The 26,313-nt window shown below is 47.2% G+C and overlaps 3 protein-coding genes across 3 annotated transcripts; all 3 read right to left on the reverse strand.

Moving 5' to 3' along the window:
* Positions 1 to 1,315: 1,315 nt before the first annotated feature.
* Positions 1,316 to 3,631, reverse strand: LOC109758786 (3-ketoacyl-CoA synthase 5-like). The gene has a single exon (XM_020317651.4). The coding sequence runs from the start codon at positions 2,929 to 2,931 to the stop codon at positions 1,465 to 1,467; it is 1,467 nt and encodes a 488-aa protein (XP_020173240.1). The 5' UTR covers positions 2,932 to 3,631; the 3' UTR covers positions 1,316 to 1,464.
* A 3,748-nt stretch (positions 3,632 to 7,379) lies between these two features.
* LOC109758772 (phenylalanine ammonia-lyase) lies at positions 7,380 to 10,161 on the reverse strand. The gene is made up of 2 exons (XM_020317638.3): positions 9,559 to 10,161; positions 7,380 to 9,438 (listed from the first exon to the last, which is right to left on the reverse strand). Exons 1-2 carry the CDS (start codon positions 9,954 to 9,956, stop codon positions 7,692 to 7,694), a joined length of 2,145 nt encoding a protein of 714 aa, XP_020173227.1. The 5' UTR covers positions 9,957 to 10,161; the 3' UTR covers positions 7,380 to 7,691.
* An 8,306-nt stretch (positions 10,162 to 18,467) lies between these two features.
* LOC109758771 (phenylalanine ammonia-lyase-like) lies at positions 18,468 to 22,210 on the reverse strand. Its single transcript, XM_020317637.4, has 2 exons — positions 21,675 to 22,210; positions 18,468 to 21,553 (listed from the first exon to the last, which is right to left on the reverse strand). The coding sequence occupies exons 1-2, from the start codon at positions 22,067 to 22,069 to the stop codon at positions 19,807 to 19,809; spliced, it is 2,142 nt and encodes a 713-aa protein (XP_020173226.1). The 5' UTR covers positions 22,070 to 22,210; the 3' UTR covers positions 18,468 to 19,806.
* Between the last annotated feature and the right edge of the window lie 4,103 nt (positions 22,211 to 26,313).

The following is a 26,313-nucleotide window of genomic DNA, read 5'->3' on the forward strand; positions in this document are numbered from 1 at the left end:
TCCATGAATAGAAAAAAAAATCGCGAGCTCAAAAAAAGTTTATGAATTTTAAGAAATGTTGTTGAATTTTGAAAACAATGTTCAGGAACTAAAACCTAGTTCATGTTTGTTAGAAATGTTGATGAACTCGAAAGAAGTTCGTGAATCTGAAAAAAAAAATATCGGCTTCAATTTTTTTTGGAAAAAATGAGCAAAGCTCACAAATTTCAGAAAAAGTTCATGAATTCAAGAAATTTTCCAGAACTTGAAAAACTTTGATAATATGAAAAAAGTTCGTGTCTTCAAAAATGTTCATGAAATTGAAAAAGTTCGTGAGCTCGAAATAAGTTCACGAATTTTAATAAAAGTTCATGAATTGAGCGAAGTTCATGAACTTGTTTTTTTCATGATTTTGAAAAAGTTCCTAAATTTAGAAAAGTTTGTGGATTAGAAAAATGTTTGTGATTAAAGATAAACAAGAAAAAAGGGGAAATAAAAGGAGAAGGAAAAACTAACTAAAAACCTAAAATAAAACCAGCCGAACAATAAAAAAACAGAAAAGAAACCCAGATGGAGAGGCGTATGGAAGTTTCCTAATAAAATATTAACTCCGTTCCCAAAAGCTTTTCTGAGTTTATCTAGATACGAACACTAAAATATGTCTAGATGCATTTATATCTAAATAAATTTAAGACATGCTTTTTTTGGACGAAGGGAGCAGAAAGTGCAAACCGCACTCACGAAAACCTGGCGCTCTGTGCCGATGTGAAGAAAAAAACATTAATCGGCCGAGTCCACGAGCGAGGCGCCGTCCGCCTACTATGAGCTGTTCACTACTAATGGGTTCTGTTTAAAGTGGGCAATTCCCTCTTTTGTCATCAGTCGTGGTGTTTATTTGTGGATTCCACGCTGCTCGCTCATCAGAATTGTTCTTTTTTTAGGAAAATTTTGCTTAGCAACCCAGCTCATGTTCCATCTAGTAAAAAACATTTTTGCGGGGTTACTCCACCTAGTAATTATTTAAACTGCGAGAAAGAGAAAAAGGCTCACGAATAATGGAGGCTCCACATGCCATCCTCCATTTTCTACGTGATCCTAACAAAAATGGAAATCACTAAATTTGTGTTAGAACATGTTGATGTTGTTAGGCTCATAATGATTTACACTCCACCAGCTACTTTTGATTGGGACTGAGAAGAATCATGATCATTAATATTGTCTTTTAGTAAAGATAGTTGTGTGCACTCCTTGAGGCAGTGGTTGTGGGTGTGGCCGTTAAGTAGAAAATAGGGTGCCAGATACATGTCTAAATGTGTTTTATATGTTGCTCTACTTACCCACAAACATGCTTTATTTTCCTATTTTTTTCTCCAACAACATTACATACATTTTCTTTGTCTCAGCGTGCTATGAATAAAGCAAACTTAAACAGACAAATCAATACTATGGTATGGATTGAATTGTAGACGTCCGTGCACGAAGTTTTTAGCCCGTTTCCTCCGAGATGTTGTTGAGAGGATACAGATGAATAGAATCAGCCCATGGCGTGCCAGCAGCGGTGTTGTTGGCCGGCCTGATGCACTGCCACACGGCGCTGTTGCACTTGAACCCAGAACCGAACCCGATCATCCACACCCGGTGGCCCTTCCGCATCCGCCTCTTGGCCTCGATGTATGCAAGTTCGTACCACAATGAACTGCTGGACGTGTTCCCGAACCGGTGAAGCGTCATTCGTGATGGCTCGACATCCCTGTCTGATAAGCTTAAGCTACTTTGCACCGCGTCGATCACCGCCCGACCACCGGAATGGATGCAAAAGTGCTGGAAGGCCGTCCGGAAATCAGGGACATAGAGCTTGATCTTCCTTCTCAGCACCTTCCGCGCAATGAACGAGATCGCAAAGAGCAGCTTCTCCGAGCGCGGGAGCACGAGGGACCCTACTTCCTTGATGTTGGCCTTGAGAGCTTCGCCGGCGACCGACACAAGGTCCTTGGACAGGTATGCCCCTGTTTCTCCCTCATGGTCCTCTTTCATGGAAATGCACATGTAAGCTCTGTCATGTGCGGCGGTGAGCGTTCGCACGATGTGCATGAGCCGGAAGCGGGCCATGGACTTGGACGTCGACAGCAGCACCGCGGCCGCACCCATGCGGAACAGGGCGTACGGCAGTAGCATCCCCCTGTTCTTGCCGGCATAGTTGATGATAGAGGTACCCTCTGTGGACACCATCAGGGCGCAAGCGCCCTGTGGTGCCGCCTGCAGGAGGTTTCTCACGACCTCTAGGGAGATCACCCCCGCGCTGCACCCCATCCCGGATATGTGCACGCTTCGGATGTCGGCTCTGAGCTTGTACTTGTTCACGACGATGTCAGCCAAGCTCGGGGTCGGGTTGAATCCACTGCAGTTGGTGACGAGTATGTCGATAGCTCCAGGACTTATGCATGTCTTGGCGAACAAGTCGTCGACGGCTGCAAAGATGACCTGCTCCGCCTCGTCACGGCCATCACTTAAGCTGCAACGCGGGGGGATATAGTGGAACGAAGGATGGAGGTAGGTCTGGTCACCGAGGCCCGAGCGCTTGAGCATGCGCGTCATGAAGTCGACACCTCCATCATCGAGGTAAGGCGAGAGGCGAACATTCTCGACGGAGGAGCCTATGGAGACGCGACAATTGGATTTTGGCCGGCAGCAAGCGTAGTGGATGAGGTACACGCTACGAGGGCGACTCATGAGGTAGAGGGTGGCCAAGGAAAGCGGGAGGAAGACGACGAGCAGAACGTGGACCTGCCGTAAACCATGGAGACGGGAGAGGATCTCCTCGGGTCCGAGCTGTGCGGCTTTATGGAGGACCATGGTGGCTGTCAGCGGTGCGGCGACGAATACAAGCAAGTTGTTTACGACGAGCTGGAACAATGGTTTGAGGTGCTTGTTGAGATGGGGTGGTGAGGCCATGGTTGCATGTTGTAGATTCGTACATGACGAAGGTGCCCCAACTTAGGAGATTTTATAAAGGGCCCGGCCGCCTCGTTGGTGAGTGTCACATCATGTCATCTTCTCGACTCGTGGTTTGGAGGATACAAACTCGACTTATTTGCTAATTCTCATGTTTCAAAACTTAGAAAACACATGATAATTTGTCTTGGATGAGTTGTTGACGTGTACAGGATATTAATTCCTCTCTCCTAACAAACCACATTATTGTTCGTTAATTTGTTGTTGGTTGGTGGCAATATGAGTGACAATGATTGATACACTATGCATTTCTTTGTCCAAGGGAAAGGAGAGAGAGTTTTTATGCTCTTCAGTGGAAAGACAAAAAAGTCCTTTTCAAGTACTAGTAGTGCGTACATCGTTGATGGCACCCAAACAACACGACCGCCCATTCTGACAAAAGTAATCTAAATATTGGACAAAATCTGGACGTACATATAAAATTGAATTAGGTGCCTCAGAATATATGCGAATTACTCGTTGAAAATTGTACTCCAACATTTCATATAATTGTACAAGGATGAGAATTATACTCCCTAGGTGACTTGGAGCGTTTTGGTGACCGGGCTCCATCGAGCCCAATTTTTTAAAAAAATTAAAATTCAAACTTTCCGGTTTCAAAAGAATCTGAAAAAAATATGCAAGTATACAAGAATGAGATGTATATGTGTGTAAAATTCAGGGTGAAATACCTTAAAATGCGACCTGTGCAAAAAAAAAATCATGGACTTTGAGGATGAATAGCATCATGTGCTAAAAAGCCTCAATAATTTTTTTGCATAACCCTCATTTCAACCTATTCCATTCTGAAAATTAACACACACGTACATTGTGCCTCCATGTATATGTGTATTTTACTATTTTTTCATAATTTTTTGAAACGTAGAAATATGAATTTTGTTGAATTTTAGTAATTGCAAATAGAGGCCTTCATGGAGCTCGGCCTCCAAAAACAATTTTCGCTAGGTGTATCCATATTCAATATGACGTATACCATTGCAAGAGTCAGTACGTATGTGCGCGTCTGCGCATGTATAAAATCTGGAAAATTAAACCACGTATGCACCGATTCATGCAATCACAAATTTAGTTATCCATGAGTACCAACAATTTGGACTTTGTCGAGACCCGAATGTTCGTCATTTTTGGTCGGCCACACATACCTAACCGACATTTTCTTTGTTTTTCTCTTGTAATTTCATGTAACCAAGTGGTGATTTTTTTTGTGGGGACAACCATGTGGTGATTAATTCTATCACTCTGCCCCTGCCGCAAGCCATGCTTCTAATAATGACACCACTAATATTTCTTTGGTAACCTTGCCGATAGCGATTTTTGACCAAAACCATATATGTTGTTTTGACAAATGGCACCAGTTGAGTGCCAAATATGAAAATAATTATCACTTACTCCATTCATTTGACGATCAAGTGTACGTATGTATAGTTTAGTCTGTGTTCACCTTTTGCCTTTTCAGTTATTCAATTAAGTAATGATCCAACAGAGTTCATCCAGGGCATCTCCAAAGGAGGCCCTCAAAGTTTTGATATATGTCTGGGTTGTGGCGTCCGGACCATTTGTATCAACTTTTGTCATTCAATGAGGACCCCCATCGATCCACAAAGTAGTCAGGACATGTGTTTTCCGGCAAATCCGAGATGGGGGAGCTTTGCGGGAGTCCGGGCATGCACTTGACTAATACAAAGCCTTTGCGTGGTTCTTCTCTCTTTTCTCTCTCTTCACATGCATTGTCCCCTCTCCTCCCTCTCATTCAAAACAAACGTCACACAACAAATCCCACCACATACATGGACCCCTTCTACTCTCTCTCCTCCCGACCAGATTAATTTATGAACAAGTTTGGATGGCTTCCTCCGCCATCATGTCCCTGGACCACGCCCGAACATAAAAACGAACATATATCGGAGCCATTTGCGGGTCAGCTTTGAAGATGCCCTCAAGCCTGTGTACTTGAATGCGGAGTATGTAGGGGAGGTTTTAGCTCTAAAGAAATCAAGATATCTCCCTCTCTTTTGTCTTTTCATGTTTAGCTATATCCCTGCACGACATTTTTTTTATTTGAAAAGGAGGTTAAAACCCCGGCCTCTGCACATAGCCATTCTTATTAATTATTATGCAGAGTACATAACAAAGTAAACCACAACCGAACCATTACAATATATGAAAAAAAAGTGGATGGGCCTCTGGCCCAGTAGCAAAAGCACGTATGTGTGCCTTGGCAGACCCAAGTTTGAATCCTGTGGGGCGGAATTTATTTTGCGGATTTTAAACTTGGTGTCTCTCACACCTTGCTTCTTAATAATAATGCCGCGGGGCTCCTCCCCCGTTGGTCTAACTTTTTTTAATATATAAACACCTATACTAAGTCGACTTCTTCTGCAGCAGCGCCTTCAAAAAGGGAAAACGTCTGCAAGCCATCATTGCCATGTATAGCCGTAGACGCCTTGAGGAAGGATTTTCATCCTGATTGCCGAAACCAATCAGTGAATACCAACACAACAACAAGTAGACAACACTTTTAACAAAGTAACGATGCAAGTTCGCCATTACCAAGCCCGACCAATAAAGGCAAGAACAAGAGTTTTCACCCCGGAAATGCAGTGGTGTTTCAAAAATCATCCCGAAGATGGATCGTTCGATAGTCGCATCTATAAGTACTCCAGATCAGAGCTAGAAGGCAGTAGCAGATTCGTGGAATATCCTCTCACCTTATATCACCCACCAGCCTTGAGGTGAGCGCCAATGTCTCGACGCGGAACTAGTCACATCCACCCCACACCGACGCGACTTGCACTGCAGCAACCCTCCAACCGTCAAAGCCGCTGCCCCGATACTAGATATCATCACGGAACCGCCGGCGCACCCTTTACTTATCAACATCGCATGCTGCCGCTGGCACCATGAACCGTCTCGTGTGATGACCGTTAAAGAAAATAAGAAAACCAAGAAAAAGTAGTGAAAACCAAGATAAAAACGAAGAAAACAAAATAAAAAAATACCCAGTGAAAGCCGATAAAGAAAAGAAGAAAACCAGAGAAAAATGAACAAAAACAGAAAGGGGCGAAAGGCCGAGCAGTTGTGGGCCTATTGTTTCAGCGCTGCAGTTGTACTTGGGCTAGCTCATGCCAACGAGTTAAGAGGCCTGAGACTGAAAGGTCGGCTCGGCTCGGACGCCGCTCGAGCCGATAAAAACAGAGAGATACGAACACCGCCGCTCGCCGACGGCTAGTTGGCGGCCGTCGGCGGCGATCCGGTGGCGCTGGCGCTGGTAGAGGGGACGCCGCTGTAGGTGCGTGAATGGCCGGAAGCAGGCCGCTGAATCCCCCCGCCGCTGGCAGCGGCCAGTCTCAGCTCGAGGTGAGCACGCCGGCCCTTACCCTAACTCTGCTTGTCTTCTCTGTTTCTCAAACCAAACCCTTTGCCCCCGAACAAATCTCAGCTTTTGTTCAGTGTTGTGCCTGATTGCTTTGCCTAGTCGCCGGTCGCCACACTTTGGGGATTGGGGTAGTACTGTACAGAGGGCAATTGGGAATCGAGCAATCAAATGTTTTGCAACTCGCACAGAAACTGGTGTTAATTATGCTCCTTTTGAATTCATTGTCCTGCTGTTGAACACAACAATTATACCATAGGAGTGGATACTGACGACAGTACAGTATAGGTGATTCTGATGTAGCCTGTTCTAATTGAAGTTTAACATATTGATATACATCATTTTGATAGTGAAATAGAGCTTATATTATATATAAAACGGCTGTTACAATCCTTACAAATCAAAGTAGAAACAAATCTACTCCAGGCTCGTCAGCTACAAGAGCCCCTTCCTCGTTTGTTCTAGCATAATATGCAAACTGGTGGGCAGCTCCATTGCTCTCTCTTATGACATTACACATGCAGCCTGCACTCCGGAAAAATGTCCATCACAAATCCCTGAATTCTTTGACAGCAGATACTACTCTGCCGTGTAGTCCATTTCAGGCACAGCCGGCCACCCTGTAAATGTAAATTTCAGATAACTGACGGAGGCCAACCACCCATCTCATCGATGGCTTGTAAGCCTCCTCTGCCTCAGAACACCGGTTTATCTTTCTCTACGTAGAAAGCAAGGTCCCTTGCTAAAACAACAGCACTTCCCTGCCCCGTAGCCGCAACAGAGGAACCACCGGCGTCCATATTAGTGTACTCTTTTCTAATGCAACTACATAAATTATATAAAATAAATGTAATATTATATTTGTTTTTTAGCCTCTATATGAGGTTGTTGAAGGTTATCTTACTTCCATATTTGGGTTTAAAATAAAGTTAGCAACTTAGCATACATAGACTGTACTTCCTTTACAATCCTGCTTCCATTACATGTCATACTGTAATTGGTCAACAGAAAGAATTAATAGAAGGCATCACATCATATTAATCCTGTTCGGTGTTGATCTCCACCGGACAACTGTTGTAAAAAAAGACCAATACATTTATCACAAATATTATCATACACAGTACCCTTCTATAACTTACATCATAGAAGTTGTACAAGTTATGCAGTTGCAATTTTTGGAAACAACATGGCAGCTCCGAAAGAATGTTCCATCCCACAAAACATCGATTCTTAAGAAAATACAATTGAAAAAATATTACCACTTATCAGCTAAGAAGATACAGAGCCTTCTGCACACAGTCTTCTCTTCAGTTTCTTGATCCTCTGTTCAGCAGAGAGGCAAGGGCTCACCGTTCCACTCTTCTAGGCACTCCAGCAGCGCGTCGATGTGCTTGCCCTGGTTCATGGCGACAAACACCTTGTCCACCTCTTCCCCAGGAGACCGTGTCTTCTCCCCAGTCAAGTACTCAGTCCCAAGCTCCTTGCGCACGAACCTGTAGAGCGGGTATGACCGGCATCCGGTGATACGGTTATGCTGTGTGGCGGTGCCGTTCTCCACGGAGGACCGGGCAGCCTCAACCTCCTTTGGTAACACTGCACGGAGCTCCTGCTCGAAGGCGGCAAGCTTGGCAAAGACAGATGTCTCCATGTCGTGCTCGGCCTCACCATTGGCCAAGGCGTGCTCCACGAGAACCGCACGCATCTTCTGCATCAGCGGGTAGTTGGCGCTGCAAGGGTCGTCTGCATACGCGAACACCGCCTCACGGTCAATCGTGAGCAGCAGGTCCTTCTCGCAGAATCGCGCATTGTGGAGGTGCCCATTGTTGGTGGTGCTCAATGTCTTCCTGGCCGTCATCTTCACACAGCTCTTGACGGCATCCTTAACATTCTCCTCCAGATGGCGGAGGTCGATGGCCTGGCACAAGGCGACCATGAATGTGGAGGACATGAGCTTGAGTATGTCAATGGCCTCAGCGGTCTTCCTGGAGGAGATGAGACCAAGAGAGTTGACATCTTGATTGTGTTGCTCGGCGCTCTGGACATGGTTGGTCACCGGGTTGCCTAAGAACTGGAGCTCAGAGCAGTATGAGGCCATGGCAATCTCAGCTCCCTTGAAGCCATAGTCCAAACTCGGATTGCGCCCGCCGGAGAGGTTGGAAGGCAAACCGTTGTTGTAGAGGTCGTTCACCAGCTCCGAGAACTGGGCAAACATGAGCTTCCCGATCGCAGCAATTGCAAGCCTGGTGTTGTCCATGGACACGCCGATAGGCGTACCCTGGAAGTTGCCCCCGTGGATGGCCTTGCCACGAGAGACGTCGATGAGTGGGTTGTCGTTGACAGAGTTGATCTCCCTCTCAATCGACTTGGTTGCAGCACGGATTACCTCAATCTGGGGGCCAAGCCACTGCGGCGATGTGCGGAGCGCATACCTATCTTGCTTTGGCTTCATCAACGGGTCAAGCTCACCGAGCTTCTTCGCGAGTGCCATATAGGAGCTTCCTTCAAGGATGTGCTCCATGATGGCGGCGGCCTCGATCTGCCCAGGGTGGTGCTTCAGCTTGTGGGTCAAGTGGTCGGTGTACTCCGGCTTGCCGTTCATGACCTCGCAGAAGACAGCCGATAGAACCTCGGCAAGGAGGCTGAGGATGTTAGCCTCGAAAAGCACCATGGATGCAAGCCCAGAGCCCACTGCCGTGCCATTCACCATGGCAAGCCCCTCCTTGGGCTGCAGCTCAAAGAAGCCATGCTGGATGCCGGCGATCTTGAACGCCTCCGCAGCGTTAACCTTGCTGCCATCTGGAGCAGTGGCCACGGAGTTTGCCCGACCAGTCACCAGGCCTGCGATATAGGAAAGCGGGACGAGGTCGCCGGAGGCGGTGATCGTGCCCCGGAGCGGCAGGCATGGTGTCACGTTGGCGTTGAGAAGCGCAGCAACCGTCTCGAGGATCTCAAAGCGGATGCCGGAGTACCCCTGGAGCAGAGTGTTGACACGGACGAGCATGGCCGCCCTTGTCGCTGCAGCAGGCAGAACATGTTCGTGGCCACCATTGCCGAACGCTCCGGCATTAAGGAATCTGAACAGACAAGAAGTGCACGAAACAATAAGGTTTCCAGATCACAGAAAAATAAGGAGTATAGACGATGAACAACTGAAATATCTAATTTGTTGGTCGTTTAGTGTAACTGATTCGTACCTGATGAGCTCCCTCTGCAGAGCGCCGCCCTCCTTGGTCCTCCGGTGAGAGGTGGCGCCGAAGCCAGTGGTGACGCCGTAGCTGTCGGTTCCATTGGCCATGCTGTTCATGACCCAGTCGCTGCTCTCCTTGACGCGGCCGCGGGCGGACTCGTCGAGCTCCACCCTGGTGTCGCTGCCGGCGGCCACCGCGGCGACCATGGCGATGGTCAGGCTGGCGCCCTCCATGGTCACCACCGGCCTGCGGTACTCCTCGACCATCCGCTTCACCGCGTCTAGATGGCTCCCGGACAGCTCCTCTGCCGCCTTCCCCCAGTTCAGCGGGTCAGCCCGCGCAGGCTGCACGACGCACAAGCCATCGTCGTTGGCGGCAACGTGCCCTCTGTTCTCGTACTCCATCGTGATGTGCAAAGAAGTAGGAAAACAAGCAAGCTAGAAACTGGGCAGGTCTTGCGCTGGATGAATTCTGGTAAGCAGATTTGCGCTGGAGAGAGCTCAGGTTGGAGATGAAGGTGAGGGAGGCTAGCTCTTCTTGGAGAGGAATGGTGGGAGAGGAGCAGTTAAATAGGCAGGGTGGGTGCGGGGTGTGGGTTGGTGTGGCTTTGACCGCTTGATGGTTGGTGCCGGGGAAGAAGAGAGGCCGAGTCAAGTGCTCCATTTTCTTGCGTCCTCACATGCTCAAGTGTTCAGTGTTAATCATGCCATGCATCATGTGTTTGTGTGTTAATTTAACTAGGTGCATTCTTCTGCTTGAGTTATGAACGTGCAAATTATATAATCTACTAATGTAAACATGTGTCTTTTTGTCGATAATCGGAACGTTTCAAACAAGCGTGGTGGCTGCAGCTTCCACGATGCATAAACTACTACTATAGGAAATCTTAAAAAAAAAAAAAAAGCTAGACGGACGTATGGTCTTTGCTTTGACAAAGTATCTGCGACTCCAAAGCGAGTGGGGTTCTGCATGCTCTGGACAACAGGAGTTGTTGTCTGCTAATGATCCATGAGCGCTTTCACTTTCACTAGTATTTTGTGGGGTGCGACGAAGCCCGCATATTATTCCATTTAAACATAAGCTTGCACGTGCTCGGTCATATGGGTCCTAACGCGCTGCATGTATACCACCGTGTGAAAGATACAGTGCCACTTGACCTGCCATATTTCTTAGTGCCACTTGACTTATTTTTCTCATCAGTGGAAACGATTTCTTAGAAGAAAAAACGGCCAAACAATAAGAGAGACGCCTCTGCCCTTACAATATTCCACCCTCTACAATATTGTGCAACGTAAGGAGGATTACGTAGGTATCGTCCTTCAAACTATTCCCTTGAACATCCAGTTCAGACGTACGTTAGTGGGTGAGAGATGGACAGTCTCGATGCACTTGGTTCGGAGATTGATTGAAGTTCGACTCTCCGACATGCCGGACTCAACACAATGGAAGTTAACTAAAAATGGGATATTTACGGTGAAATCTTTTTATACGGATCTGATTAATTCTGGCCCCCTCTCAAGGTCACTACATATATGGAAGGTTAAGGTTCCTTTGCAGATTAAAAATTTTATGTGGTTTGTCCACAAGCAAGTAATACTCACAAAGAACAACTTACTTAAGAGGTGATGGGTAGGCAATTCGCGGTGTTGTTTTTGTGCTCAGGATGAGACAATACAACATTTATTCCTTGAATGCCCACTCGCCAAGTTACTTTGGAGAACGATTCATATAGTTTTTAATATCAATCCTCCAGTAGATATTGCGTCTTTGTTTGGGACGTGGTTAGCTGGGGTTGAACAGATCACGGCTGCTCGTATTCGGATTGGAATATGTGCGTTATTATGAGCTATATGGAACTGTAGAAATGATATGATTTTTAACAGACAACACAACTTAACTTTTTTGCAGGTTATCTTCAGAGCTACAGCTTGGATCCGTACGTGGTCCTTACTCACTCCTATGGACTTCAGGGAGCCTTTGGTTACTGGGCGCAACCAATGGGAGATGGTGCCTCGGGTTATATTCAACCGGTTCGGATGACGTTCGCATAACAGGATAGGAGTCTAGAGAGCTTATCCTTATTATTACCGTATCGGTTGTCTTTGTCCGCTTGTAATTTTCAGGTTTATATACTTTGTTTTGCTCCGTTTGCGAGCTGTAAGACCTTTACGTTGATACTTTCTGGATTTTTAATAAGAGGGCCGCATGCATCATCATGATGCAGAGGCCGGGGGTATAGCTCCATTTCCAGAAAAAAAAAACGGCCATCCTCTCGTCAGTCCTCCGCGTGCACATGTGAACGCCACCACTAGCATGCCACAGAAAATTAGGACCAGATATGCGTGAGTGGTCAAGTCGTTGGTCACGCAAGTCATGTGTGTCTATATTTCATTGCAATGGCTATATGTGACTAAGGTGAGTTGCTTGATTTTTCAGTTTGGAACTTTGGATCAGTCGATTTCGTGGGAGAAGGAAGGAGGAGGCCAGCCACAGCACCGAGGATGTGACGTGGGAGCCATGGCGAGCGGTAGCGAGGCGTGGGGACGACGACACGAGCCATAGCCAGCGACCAAGATCCGATGGCTCACAAAATTGGTTGACCCCAATTTTGTTCAGGAAGCTTACCTTTAGCAGGTCCCATATTTCATAGTAGCAAATCAGACTAGTCAGCTCTTATTAGAACCAGTGGGTCAGTTGGATGCATATACATGGCCGATATTTGTAGTACATACTCCTTTGTAAACCAAGTGGCAAGTGGTATATACCATTGATCTGGTCTGAACATTGTAGTATATACTTCTTCCATCGCATGAAAATGGCATCTACTCCGTCACTAGAATGTGGTATATACTATATTGTGAAAAACAATGTGACATACAATTCACTTGAATAACTGTGGTATATACCCCATCTATAAAATGTGGTACATAGTGCACCAAATTTAGTATACTACATTTGGAAAAGGTGGTACATATCGACACACGAGAAAATGGTTTATAATCCATGAAAAAAATGTGATGTATGCTTCATTTCAAACAAAATTGTGGTATGTGCTCCATAAATTTTTTGATGTATACTCCATCAGGAAAATGTTTTGTGTACTCCATTAAAAGTATATACGGCCGACAAATATTAATACATGGGTACTAAAAAAATTAGCTAGCATAGACCTCACGTGAATGCACTGCTTTTTTTGATGGGAACGTGCATGCACTACTTCACTTCACCTATATACTCAATGTGAACGACACCACAAGCATGCCACCGAAAATTAGGACCAGATATGCGTGAGTGGTCAAGTCGTTGGTCAGCCAAGTCATGTGTGTCTATATTTCATTGCAATGGCTATATGTGACTAAGGTGAGTTGCTTGATTTTTCAGTTTGGATCAGTTGATTTCATGGGAGAAGGAAGGAGGAGGCCAGCCACAGCACCGAGGATGTGACGTGGGAGGCATGGCGAGCGGTAGCGAGGCGTGGGGACGACGACATGAGCCATAGCCAGCGACGAAGATCCGATGGCTCACAAAATTGGCTGACCCCAATTTTGTTCAGGAAACTTACCTTTAGCATGTCCTATATTTCAAGTAGCAAATCAGACTGGTCAGCTCTTATTAGAAACAGTAGGTCCGTTAGATGCATATTTAATACATGCATGGCAGATTCTTGTTCTTATTTAAGGGTGCAGTCTATTGGAAAATATTCAGCACGCTACACGGAAGTGCATCTTTTCTAGGAAAGGAGGATGACCCCGGCCTCAACATCCGGATGATGCATACAGCCATTATTAATTATTCACAAAAACCTTATAAAGTAATACATCTGTAAGTCTGAAGCCACCATCATGGCAACATCTGTCGCAACCCCTAACCACTTGATGAAGGGTTGTCGAAAGCTCGAGCCGAATACCAAACAAACCTCGTACCAAAACCTAACATCTAAAGCCGGAGGCCCCAGCCAAGCCTCTTGGCGGGTCTGGGGCACACACCGGTCCGGTGCACTCTGAGAGGCCACCGTCACCGTCTTCCACCGATCCATCTTCAGAACAGGTACCGACGCATCGACCTTGACAGGTCTGCCATCAACGCCAGACAGCGCCACCTCCCTACACGTGTCCATCATCATACATCCGTTGCGGAGACTCCACATCGTCGATGCGCGACATGGGACGCCGCTCCACTGCTAAGACCATCCACTGGTCCCTCGTGCCAATGCACACCTCCAAGAATGATGCCCCAAGGAGGGAATGACACAAGAGGGCAGTCATCATCCGATCGACTGGACAGGGGTTTCCTCCGAAGGTAGCGGGAGGAGTTGGGAGCTTCACCTTGATGATGCCTTCATGAAGGAATCGACGCCAAGGGCGTCACCATCACCGGCCCCGGGCACCGGCCGAAGACCAGGTTTTCACCCGGATCCGTCCCAAAAATATCCAACCGACAACCTGTGCATCTGAAAGACCACCTTCAAAGCCCCGGAGCTAGTTGCCCAGATTCGACAATCGTCCACAGCCGCACTACCACTACGGTGTATCCTAACACTCCGGCCACTGCCAAAGGGTGCCACCACTGGAGCATGGAGAGAGAGCTGCCACCCCACCGCACCATGCAGGAGAAGCCATTAGTATGAATCCCAACCACGCTCTTCACCGTCTCTGTACCGAATGGGATCCGGGGTCGAATCTATCGGATCGCGGGAGCAGCTCCGCCTTGGACATAGGTACGTCCACGCTAATGCCGCCGAGGATGATCTGGGCTTCACCGCCGGCCACCGCCCGAGGCCGCCGGCCCGGCATCCACCGCGGCGCAGCAAGGCGACCACCCCGGCCAGGCCATGACCGCATGTACCCGGACGTGCATCATTTGCCAGCAACTTCGTTTATCATCAGCGATCAATTTATTGACTGGGACTTCCAAACATGCTTGTAGTAGAGTAGTAGTGTAGACAGATTTACGTCCAAATATAATAATTAGCCATGCATAATGGTTCTGCTATAGTTTTGTCTACGATGTACTCTGTTTGTTGATAAATTTAACCTTGTTGCCTCACATCAACTTCAATAAAATGGTTGCATGCATCACAATGATGCAGAGGCAACTTCTTTTCGAAAAAAAGCACGAACATATACACAAAATGCTGGACCTGGGTATGAATCTTACGTACCCTTAGAAACTGACATGCCATTTCGTAAACCCCCGTAGGTGTAGCAAAGTTCGTGCTAAAGAATTTTACCAACCATAAGCTTCAACCCAACTACCTAACGGTTCCTTCCTCTCCTCCCTATAGGCGAAAGAACTGCAACCCAGTTTTCTTTGTTGGCGAGGCCACGAGCTCTCTCTCCCTCCACCGCATCGGTGACAGGTGGGGGAGGGGATGCCAGTTCTTCGCCCAGTAGTGTAGTTAGAGTTACGACATGTGTTTCCCTCGTCGTCTTCTGATGGCAGCGACCTCCACGGTTGGAATAAATATTCCCTGGTCATGGCTCCGTCTCGGCGGTGTCATGGCGGCGAGGTCGAAGGACTCGTGGGAGATTGCCTTCTGTTGTTCCTTTGGTGCAGCAGATCTGGTGTGTCCTTTGGTGGGCTGGTGGTGGTTGCCCCAAGCGGCACCATCCATTTGCGTGAGAGGATTAGTGTCCAAGAACTGGGATGGTGGTTCCTGTGCTGTTCCTTGACAACGTTGACGTCAAGAAGCGGTTCAAGTTAAGCTAATCAAGCTAAGTATAGCTTGTCTATGGTTGCAAGCCCGCAACCATCTCTACTTTCTTAAAGGTATTTGTACCTTTTCATTCAAATTATTGAATGAAGAACTTTGTATTGATTCTAAACTAGAAAAGCATACTAATTTGTGTTGGAAAACATAGTAGAAAAAAATCATACCTATGTACAAGTTCAAGATTACTATGAAGATGGAAATAGGTTAGATCAGATCTTTACCAACTAGAACGCAGTGAATAGAAGAGTTAATGAAGATTGTTAGTGCAGATTCCCGAAGTTAGAATTAAACCTCCCAACCATGATTTTTTTCTCTTGCACTAGGATCAAAGATATGTTTTGATGACAATTTTTTTTCATAGACATAGCACGTTTTTTGTATACATCTAAAACATTTTTATACATGTTTAACATTTTCAAAATACATGATTAACATATTTTCAAATGCTTTTTTGAATACATGTTAAATATATTTTTTAAATGAAATATTTTAAAAAACAATGCAAACATTTTTTGCACTGCATACACATTTTTCTTAAAATGTTACAAACGTTCTGTTTGAAACACGCAAAAATTTTGTAACATAATTTTTATATGAATTATACATGAGACTTTTTTAAATCATGTGCACAATTTTTCTACACTGTATACTATTTTCAAAAAAATCACGTACATTATTTTTGAAAGTGTGAACATTTTAGAAATGCCACATATTTTTGTTGAATGGTAGAAAGATTTTCTAAATTTTGATTTCTTATTTTTATTACACTACATTTACATTTATTATATGTGTGATGAGCACTTTAGAAAAAACAACTCTGTTTTTCATATTACATGTATTTAGTATTTTTCAAAATATAAACAAATGTAAAAAAAATGCAAGACGTCGGTGTGACGTGGCAACGTTGTTACTTGCCCGGCTCGGTGCAGGCGACGCGGTCTTCTGTCTCACTTAAAGCGAGACATGTATTCGCCTGGGACTCTCACAATCAACCGCACAACCAGTTAAGAGGTCTTTTTTTTACGTGAGGTCTTCTGTCTATATTAGCTAGACACCTTTTTGTGAAGAGGGTACCTTTTTGTGCAGATATTTCAATTCGGTTAGTTTTATCCATTGCCCTAGGAAGGCCAATATGGCAGCTGATGTATTAACTAGTAGATCATGCGTCGAGGACTATTGTTTAGCAATCCGAGCCTTCGGAATTCCTAATTGATGTACCAAATGATGTATCCGTATTCCTGCGTGAAATATAAACCGCCATGATGTCATTCCATAAAAAGAGGAAAACGTTTGAAAAAAACCGGATCCGTGTCGCCAGGACGCCACGCGGAGCGATGGGACCATGTACGACGCCGTTCTGTCCTCCAGAACCACTCATCTCCTATCCTTACCTTTCTCTCTTTGACGGGTCGTCTCCTACCTCTCTTCTTCTTTAACCTCTCTACCCAGCTTCTCCCACCAGGCCACCACCAAACTTGTGAGGTTGCGTCGTCGTCGCGTTTGGTGCTGCAATAGAGCGCCGATGAGGTCATTGAGCTCCGCCGCGGTTGCATTGAAGCGCCACCGGAGCTACATCGCAGCTTTCGTCGTTGTCGTGCTGCATCGCAGATTCTGCCATGGCCGTCGGCCCGTCGCGTGCTGCGTCGCCGCATCCACCGTCATCGCCGGCGCTGCAATGGAGTGCGCCCGGGGATTCAATGGAGCACCATCGGATGTCGTTGGAGCTTTGTTGCGATTGCAATGGACCTTTGTCGGAGCTTCAATGGAGCACGCCAGGGGCTGCAATGGAGCGTCGTTGGAGCTCGCGCGGCTGCAATGGAGCTTTGCCGGAGCATGCTGTTGTTGTTAACCTTGTCCTCTTTCCTAGTTTCCTAAGATTGTACGTCTTTCTTCTTTGTGTTTCAGTTATAGACACCTAGGAGTTTATCTGTACGTGTTTTGTACGTACATGTTTCTGTATGGCCAGAAGAGTCGTGTCTAGCGTTTTCGTAGCACGAGCGAGTCCATGATCCGAAGCTGTGGGATGGCGCGAGCATGTTGGGTCGTGGCGTAGAAGTCACTCTGAATAAAGAAGAGAAACAGAAAAGACGCAGGAATTAAGGCGTCGCAAAACTGTCTCCCGTGTTCGTGTGTGTTTTTGTCCGTCCTCGAGTTCCTCCTGAGCTTAGATCGAGGCATTCACAGATCGCGTGTGTAGATCACGGCCTGAAAGCTGTCACGTGCTAGGGGCTGCAATGGAGCGCCGCCGAGGACGTTGGAGCTCGCCGCGACTGCAATGGAACTTTCAGCGAAGCTGCAATGGAGCGCCGCCGGGGTCGCTGGAGCTCGTTGCGGCTGCAATGGAGCTTTCACCGGAGCTTTTTTTCGTGCTGCGGTGCAGGGTCCAGCTACCCGCGGCCTGCAGGGGTGGTGCTTCCGCGAGCGCGAACAGCGTTGCTGCAAGGCGAGGACGGCGCTAGGGCCGAGCCTTGTGCTGCGAGCAAGCGAGGCATGACCGGCTGCGATTGCGAGCTCGTCGGAGCTTCAGTACCTATCTAGGGATCCCATGTGCGGGGGGAATTTTTGCGTTGGCTGCAAGTCAAGGAAGACGAGGCCACAGCGGCGCGTGAGAACGACGAGGCCACGGGGGGATTTTTGGGTTGACTTAATCCTACGTCTGTCGAGACTTTAGTCGAACGGCTGGGGACCCGGCTGATTTCCCTAAGAAATCAGTCGGGTGATTGGTAGTAGCCGCCAAAAAAAAGGTCTTCGGTTACATTGTATAAACGGACAAGGGAAAGACCGAGCAGTAGTGGGCCTATTGTCTCAGTGCTGCAGTCGTACTTGGGCTAGCCCATGCAAACGAGTTAAGAGGCCGTGATGTTGGCCCAAACTTAAAGGTCTCCTCGGCTCGGACGCCGCTCCAGCCGATATAAAGAAAAAGAGAGAGATACGAACACCGCCGCTCGCCGACGGCTAGTTGGCAGCCGGCGGCGGCGATCCGGTGCCGCTGGCGCTGGTAGAGGGGACGCCGCTGCGCGTGCCTGAATGGCCGGAAGCTGGCTGCCGAATCCCTCCCGCCGCTGGCACCAGCCAGTCTCAGCTCGAGGCGAGGTGAGCACGCTGGCCCTTACCCTAACTCTGCTTGACTTCTTGGTTTATCATCATCTGCCCCTGAACAAATGCAACCTTCACCCCTGAAAAATTCTCAGATTTTGTTCAGTGATGCAGCTATATATGGGGATGTGGTGGTCTTCTATCTGATTGCTTTGCCTAGTCGCCGGTCGCCACACATTGGGGATTGGGGTACTACTGTACAGAGGGCAACTGGGAATTGAACATCAAATGTTTTGCAACTCGTAGAGAAACTAGTGTTACTTATGCGCCTTTAGAGTTCATTTTCATGCTGTTGAAAACAACAATTAAGCCATAGGGCTGGATACTGACGACAATACGCCGGTTCTAATTGAAGTTTAACATATCGATGTACATCATTTTGATAGTGAAAGAGAGCTTATATTATATATAAAACGGCTGTTACAATCCTAACCAATCAAAGGGGAAATAAATCTACTCTGTTACTCTTGTAGCACGTCAGCTACAAGAGTCGCTTCCTTGTTTGTTCTAGCATAATATGCGAAGCTGGTGGGCAGCTCCATTGCTCTCTCTTATGATATTACACATGCAGCCTGCACTCCGGAAAAATCTCCATCACAAATCCCTCTGTCAGTCTCTTCTCTGAATTCTTTGACAGCACCTACTACTCCGCTGTGTAGTCCATTTCAGGCACAGCCGGCCACCCTGTAAATTTCAGATAACTGACGGAGGCCAACCAGCCATCACATCGATAGCTTGTAAGCCTCCTCTGCCTCAGAGCACGCTCTTATCTTTCTAATTAGCGTAAGTGGGATAGATTATTTGGATTTAGGTACCTTTGTCTTGTTTCATTTAAGGATACCGTGAAAGATCTCTTATAATAGAATTTGTTTACAAGGTTGACAAAATGGAAAAGAAAAAGGGGCCCAAGGCTATATCAGTTTAGAGTTACTTATGACCATTCAGGAATAGAGAGAAACAAGTCATCTGCATCAGAGCAGTACAATCCTTCTTCCATTACATGCCAGACTGGAATTTGTCAACAGAAAACTGAAACAGAATAAGGATTCATAGAAGGCATCGCATCATATTGATATAACTAGCAACTACAGAGACACCACAGAGCAGTGACTTTGTAGGCATCATGTCCTCTGTCCTCACACCATATGGCAATGGCTTGCTAATGGTAGATGTTTTGCACTGTTGGTATTGTCTCCACCAGACCACTGTTCTAAGAAAAAGACCAATATATTTGTCATACACTGTACCCTTCTAACTTACATCAGAGGTTGTACAAGTTATGCAGTTGCAGTTTTTGGCAACAACATGGCAGCTCTGTAAGACTGATCCAGCTTACAAAACATCAATATTTAAGAAAATACAATTGGAAAAATATTATCATTTATCATCTAAAAGATCCAAAGCCTTCTGCACACTGTCTTCTCTTCAGTTTCTTGATCCTCTGTTCAGCAGATAGGCAAGGGCTCACCGTTCCACTCTTTGAGGCACTCGAGCAGCGCGTCGATGTGCTTGCCTTGGTTCATTGCGACAAACACCTTGTCCACCTCTTCCCCAGGAGACCGCGTCTTCTCCCCAGTCAGGTACTCAGTCCCAAGCTCCTCGCGCACCAACCTGTAGAGTGGGTACGACCGGCATTCGGTGATACGGTTCTGCTGCGCGGCGGTGCCGTTCTCCACGGAGGTCCAGGCAGCCTCAACCTCCTTTGGTAGCACTGCACGGAGCTCCTGCTCGAACGCGGCAAGCTTGGCAAAGACAGATGTCTCCATGTCGAGCTCGGCCTCACCATTGGCCAAAGAGTGCTCCACGAGAACCGCACGCATCTTCTGCATCAGTGGGTAGTTGGCGCTGCAAGGGTCGTCTGCATACGCGAACACCGCCTCACGGTCAATCGTGAGCAGCAGGTCCTTCTCGCAGAATCGCGCATTGTGGAGGTGCCCATTGTTGGTGGTGCTCAATGTCTTCCTGGCCGCCATCTTCACGCAGCTCTTGACGGCATCCTTGACATTCTCCTCAAGATGGCGGAGGTCGATGGCCTGGCACAAGGCGACCATGAATGTGGAGGACATGAGCTTGAGTATGTCAATGGCCTCGGCGGTCTTCCTGGAGGAGATGAGACCAAGAGAGTTGACATCTTGGTTGTGTTGCTCGGCGCTCTGGACATGGTTGGTCACCGGGTTGCCTAAGAACTGGAGCTCGGAGCAGTATGAGGCCATGGCAATCTCAGCACCCTTGAACCCATAGTCCAAACTCGGGTTGCGCCCGCCGGAGAGGTTGGAAGGCAGACCGTTGTTGTAGAAGTCGTTCACCAGCTCTGAGAACTGCGCAAACATGAGCTTGCCGATCGCAGCAATGGCGAGCCTTGTGTTGTCCATGGAAACGCCGATAGGTGTGCCCTGGAAGTTCCCGCCGTGGATGGCCTTGCCGCGGGAGACGTCGATCAGTGGGTTGTCGTTCACGGAGTTGATCTCCCGCTCGATTGACTTGGTGGCAGCGCGTATCACCTCTACCTGGGGGCCAAGCCATTGTGGCGATGTTCGGAGTGCATACCTATCTTGCTTTGGCTTCATCAACGGGTCAAGCTCGCCGAGCTTCTTTGCGAGTGCCATGTAGGAGCTTCCTTCAAGGATGTGCTCCATGATGGCGGCAGCCTCAATCTGCCCGGGGTGGTGCTTTAGCTTGTGTGTCAAGTGGTCAGTGTACTCCGGCTTACCGTTCATGACCTCGCAGAAGACGGCTGATAGAACCTCGGCAAGGAGGCTGAGGATGTTAGCCTCGAAAAGCACCATGGACGCAAGCCCGGAGCCCACTGCTGTGCCGTTCACCATGGCAAGCCCTTCCTTGGGCTGCAGCTCAAAGAAGCCATGCTGGATGCCGGCGATCTTGAAGGCCTCCGCTGCGTTAACCTTGCTGCCGTCCGGAGCAGTGGCCATGGAATTTGCCCGACCGGTCACCAGGCCCGCGATATAGGAAAGCGGAACAAGGTCGCCGGAGGCGGTGATCGTGCCCCGGAGCGGCAGGCATGGTGTCACGTTGGCATTGAGAAGCGCAGCGACCGTCTCGAGGATCTCAAAGCGGATGCCAGAGTACCCCTGGAGCAGAGTGTTGACACGGACAAGCATCGCCGCCCTCGTCGCTGCGGCGGGAAGAACATGGTCGTGGCCACCTGTGCCGAAGGCTCCGGCATTAAGGAATCTGAACAAACAAGAAGTGCACAAGAAAATAAGGCATCCAGATCACTAAAAAAATGAGGAGTACAGGACGATCAACAACTGAATATCTAACTTGTTGGTGGTTTAGTTTAACTGATTCGTACCTGATGAGCTCCCTCTGGAGAGCGCCACCCTCCTTGGTCCTCCGGTGGGATGTGGCGCCGAAGCCTGTGGTGACACCGTAGCTGTCGGTGCCGTTTGCCATGCTGTTCATGACCCAGTCACTGCTCTCCTTGACCCGGCCTCGGGCAGACTCGTCGAGCTCCACCCTGGTCTCACTACCGGCGGCCACAGCGGTGACCATGGCAATGGTCAGGCTAGCACCCTCCATGGTCACCACTGGCCTACGGTACTCCTGGACCATCTGCTTCACCGCGTCCAAATGGCTCCCGGACAGCTGCTCCGCTGCCTTGCCCCAGTTCAGCGGGTCGGCCCGCGCAGGCTGCGCCACGCCCAAGCTGTTGCCGTTGCCGGCGACCTGCCCGTTCTCGCACTCCATCCAGATATGCAAATTAAGAAGCAAGCTAGAAACTTGGCAGCTGTAAGTATGTGTATCTGGATGAACTCTGTAAGTGGTAGAAGGACTTGCGCTGAAGTGGAGCTCAAATTGGAGAGGAAAGCGAGGGAGGCTCTTGTTGGAGAGGAATGGAGGAAGAGCATGGGTTAAATAGGTAGGGTGGTGGGTGGGTGGGGACTTGACCGCTGGATTGGTCCTAGTCAGGGTTGGTGTATTCTTGTGTTAATCATGCATGCAACGACCCTGTTTGCTCTTAGGAGAAACGAATCTAGCTACTTGGTCCAAGCCACTCGTCTTCTTCCTTCTAATGGTGAACGTTTCAAACAAGCGTACGTAGTGGCTGCTTGCACGATGCATAAACTACTATAGGAAATCTTATTAAAAAACAGCTACACGGAGGTATGGTCTTTGCTTTGACAAAGTATCTGTGAGTCCAAAGCTGGACAAACAGGAGTTGTTATCTGCTAATGATCCATAAGAGCTTTCACTTTCACTAGTATTTTGTTGGGTGCAACGAACCCCACATATTCTCACGTGCTCGGTCATATGGGTGGGTGCAAGTGAGAGATATTCCGGTTTGCAGTGGTCCTAGCGCGTTGCATGTATGCCACCGTGTGAAAGATACAGTGCCACTTGACTTGCCAGATTTCTTAGTGCAACATGACTTGCGAGACATGAGTTTGCTCGGTGGAAACGATTTCTTAGAAAAAGCAACGGCCATCCTCTCGTCAGTCATCCGCGTGCACATGTGAATGCCATCACAAGCATGCCACAGAAAATTAGGACCATATATGCGTGAGTGGTCAAGTCGTTGGTCATACCAAGTCGTGTGTGATATTTCATTGCTAAACTCGTTAAATCTCAGTCGACTGAGATTTAGCGGAATATCAGTCGACGCACCCCCTTTTTCGGATCTTTTTTTGCTTCAAGATTCGCGCTAGAAGTGGCTTGTCTTGTTTTGGCCTGTGTAACGCCCGTGTCCAGCCTGTTTGCTTGTTTTTCCTTTTTCGGCTGGGGTTCTTCGTGTGTCAGGGGACAGGGAGGGTTTCTAAGTGGGCTGGATAGGTTTTAGGGTGGCCTTTCTTCATTTGTTGCTCCATTATCCCGATTTAGTTTTTATTTTCAGCTGTTATACTGTAGATCTGAGGGGATTTGTTGGTTCCAGCAGGATTCAGTAGGTTGGATTAAGCAGAGATCTAAGGGGTTTCTCTCGGTTCGAGTAGTTTGGACGAAGTAGAATTAGTAGTTTCTTTTTTCCAGTAGTCAAAAAGTAGTTTCGATCAGCAGAGATTAGGAGGTTTTATCTTCCATTTCGCCATTCTAGCAGATCATATCCCCATGTACGTGTGCCCTTTTGGTGTGTGTGTTCTTGTTTGCCATACTTTTTTCAAGCAGAGAGAATATCCCCATGTGTGTCTCTTTTTTTGTGTTCTTTTTTGCTATTGACTTCATCGACCCCACCCTTGACTACAGTGGTTGAGAGTGACTAAGGGTGTGTTTGGTTACAGGGACTTATTGATGTAGGGACTTAAAAAAGTCTCTTTAAGTCCCATCTAAACCAAACAGGAGGGACTTATAGTGACTTAAAGTGGGCATTTGGGACTTACGAAATAAGACTCTGAAGGAGAGTCTTATAGGGACTTATAGTTGTAATATGGTCTTTTAATCCATATTAAGTCCCAGAAACCAAACAGGTAGGGACTTTTTAGGGACTTGGGACTTACAAGTTGGGACTAAAAAAAGTCCTAAGACTTATGAACCAAACAGGGCCTAATAACCAAATACTGGACTGGCAAGAAATCACGGAAGCAGGAATATATTTATGAGAAATATGACCATGAAGCCAGAGAGGTACAAGTACAACTGACTATGCTTACCCTTTTCAGTTCATTCCAACGCAAATTTAAGTTCCTTTGTGTTTTAAAAAACTAGAAGATTCCCCGCGCGTTGCTGCGGGAACGATTATATAAAACGAATAGAAAAATTGGGCTTATAGAACTATTTTTTCAAGGGAAAAAGATTTACATAACATGTAATATAGATACATGAAGCAATTTAGTAACCCTACTCAAGTGTTCCACTATAAAAAGAAGTAACATTCTCATAAGCCATCTCGGGCGCTGAGAGAAAGTGTTTACAAACTAATGGGTGGAAGCATACAATGAATCAGCTATTGTGTGTACCCAATATTGAAAACTTTGATCAACTTTGCGATGAAAGGTCACAACCCTGATATACAGGATGTATTGGTGTAACCATTAATTAACCTATCACATGTTTCTTTTATTCCCAACAAAAGAAATCACCTATGTGAGAGGACCCATGCATATGATTCCTACAATAGAAATACCAGTAGTGACAATTAAATTTATGCAAACAGTGGACCAAATTGTTACTTTGTGAAGTCAATTAATCTATTTAGCTTTTCCACGCAAAAGGAGAATAATTACCCAATATATTTTTTTCAGAAATTTAACCCAATGTTCGTATGGGTGCAGCAAGATTATCCGTTAGGCTCTGTAGCACACATAAGAAATCACATGATTTGGCTATCTAAGATATGCAGAATCAAATGCAATGCATGTGTAGTGCAGATAAAAATCAAAATATTGTAAAAGATGGAGCTCGTACGTACCAAACCTGCCAGATGGCTTTATATGAAGTTCAGAATTAGGATTAGGCTGCACATCAAGAAGCGCCAATTCATTCTCAGACATTTATACTTATCCGGAGAACAACATAGAGTTGGGCTGCACAGTGTTCCAGCATGTACATCTGGGAAAATAACAAACTGAAGATCAACACAGGAGCACTTGAACTTAAACTGCAGAAGCATTGTTGTAGTCCGTAGGTCGCCGTCCTCGCCAAGTTCAAGCTAGCAAGCACCTCGGAACTACCAGCAAGCGGCACAAAACGTACAAACACAACATAAGAACAGGAAATTAATCTAACAACAAAGAAAGAAACCCAGAACATATAGGAGGCTCGAGCTCACCATTGCTACTTTGACCTTCATCGGAGCTGTGCAGACCATGGAAATCCATCAAAAAATACAGAAGATTAATCCTCCAAAGCACCACCAGAAATCCAAAAATACAATAGCTAATAAGTGCATGCACTGACGGCCTGACGGGCCAATCGCAAGTAGAAGAGATGCTCAAGCTCTTTTTCAGTTGGGCTTGTGAGTGTTCATAGCGACATAAAGAGGGCATTTGTGAGGCCAGCGACCTTCTCCTTCCCGAACTCATCCGCTGGAAACGTGGCCGATGGTCATGGTATGTCTGAGACCGTCGACGCGAGGAGGGCATGGAGCAGAGCAACCCGTGCGCACACATACTCGCTTGGCTTCGCAGGGATGGCCGCATCAGGCCGCGATGGTGATGGACGCGTCTTGTGCGTCCGAGGACGCCAGCGGGAGGAAGCCCGGAGTAGGAGCGGCGCGTCAGGAGAGCCGGGAGCAGACCAACGGCGTGCGCACATGCTGATTCGGCTGCGCGAGGATGGCCTCATCTCGATGACTCTTTCCACGGAAAGGATGAAGGGATCCAACGTGAGCGCCCATAGGGATAGCTAGAGCTCCGATATGCCTACAATCAGAAGGCCCATCAGGGACGAATTGCAGGGATCCCGAAACGGGAAGCAGTGCGTTGGAGCGGGAGGAAGAGTACGGGGGACGGGGAGGCTTGGGAAAGCCGAGGGGAGGGGAAGGGGAAGAATAAGCGGTGGCCAGGGAGAGGAAGCGGAGAAGGCCAACTCGCTCGCCTCGGTTTCCATACTGTATTAATTGATTGCGTGGCTCATAATAAGTCGAAAGTGGAACACGCATGCTAATGGTGAAGCTGACGTGCATGTTTTCTATTGTGGTGGGCAGTGTGGGCCCCGCATGTAAGCCTATGACCAAATGTTGATGTGGCACTATTGCTGATGTGGATGGGCTGCATGTCAAGAGAAATACCATAGTGGGGATGAACTATTTAGGTATTATAGATAAGGACAACTTGACATATTGCATGACCTTATTTTCTTAATTCAGTGTAAAGTTTCTATGCATGAAATTTAAGGTTTGTACCAAATTGAAGCTACATGCTTTTGTGCAGGACTATAGATTTGTGATATATGACTCTGAAAAGCCATCTTTGGCCCATCAGAATGAAGAGACAAATCAAAAGAGACATAGGGTGATTTGGGAGGGAATAATGAAGAGCCATATATCTTCTACAAGTCCA

The sequence above is a fragment of the Aegilops tauschii genome, chromosome 1 (genome assembly GCF_002575655.3).
Source record: "Aegilops tauschii subsp. strangulata cultivar AL8/78 chromosome 1, Aet v6.0, whole genome shotgun sequence".
Classification (NCBI taxonomy): Eukaryota; Viridiplantae; Streptophyta; class Magnoliopsida; order Poales; family Poaceae; genus Aegilops; species Aegilops tauschii.

Coding starts and splice junctions, on each gene's coding strand:
- LOC109758786 (XM_020317651.4), bottom strand. CDS start 2,931: ATGGCCTCACCACCCCATCTCAACAAGCACCTCAAACCATTGTTCCAG.
- LOC109758772 (XM_020317638.3), bottom strand. CDS start 9,956: ATGGAGTACGAGAACAGAGGGCACGTTGCCGCCAACGACGATGGCTTG. Junction 9,439..9,558: donor CTGCAGAGGGAGCTCATCAG/GTACGAATCAGT, acceptor TTGTCTGTTCAG/ATTCCTTAATGCCGGAGCGT.
- LOC109758771 (XM_020317637.4), bottom strand. CDS start 22,069: ATGGAGTGCGAGAACGGGCAGGTCGCCGGCAACGGCAACAGCTTGGGC. Junction 21,554..21,674: donor CTCCAGAGGGAGCTCATCAG/GTACGAATCAGT, acceptor TTGTTTGTTCAG/ATTCCTTAATGCCGGAGCCT.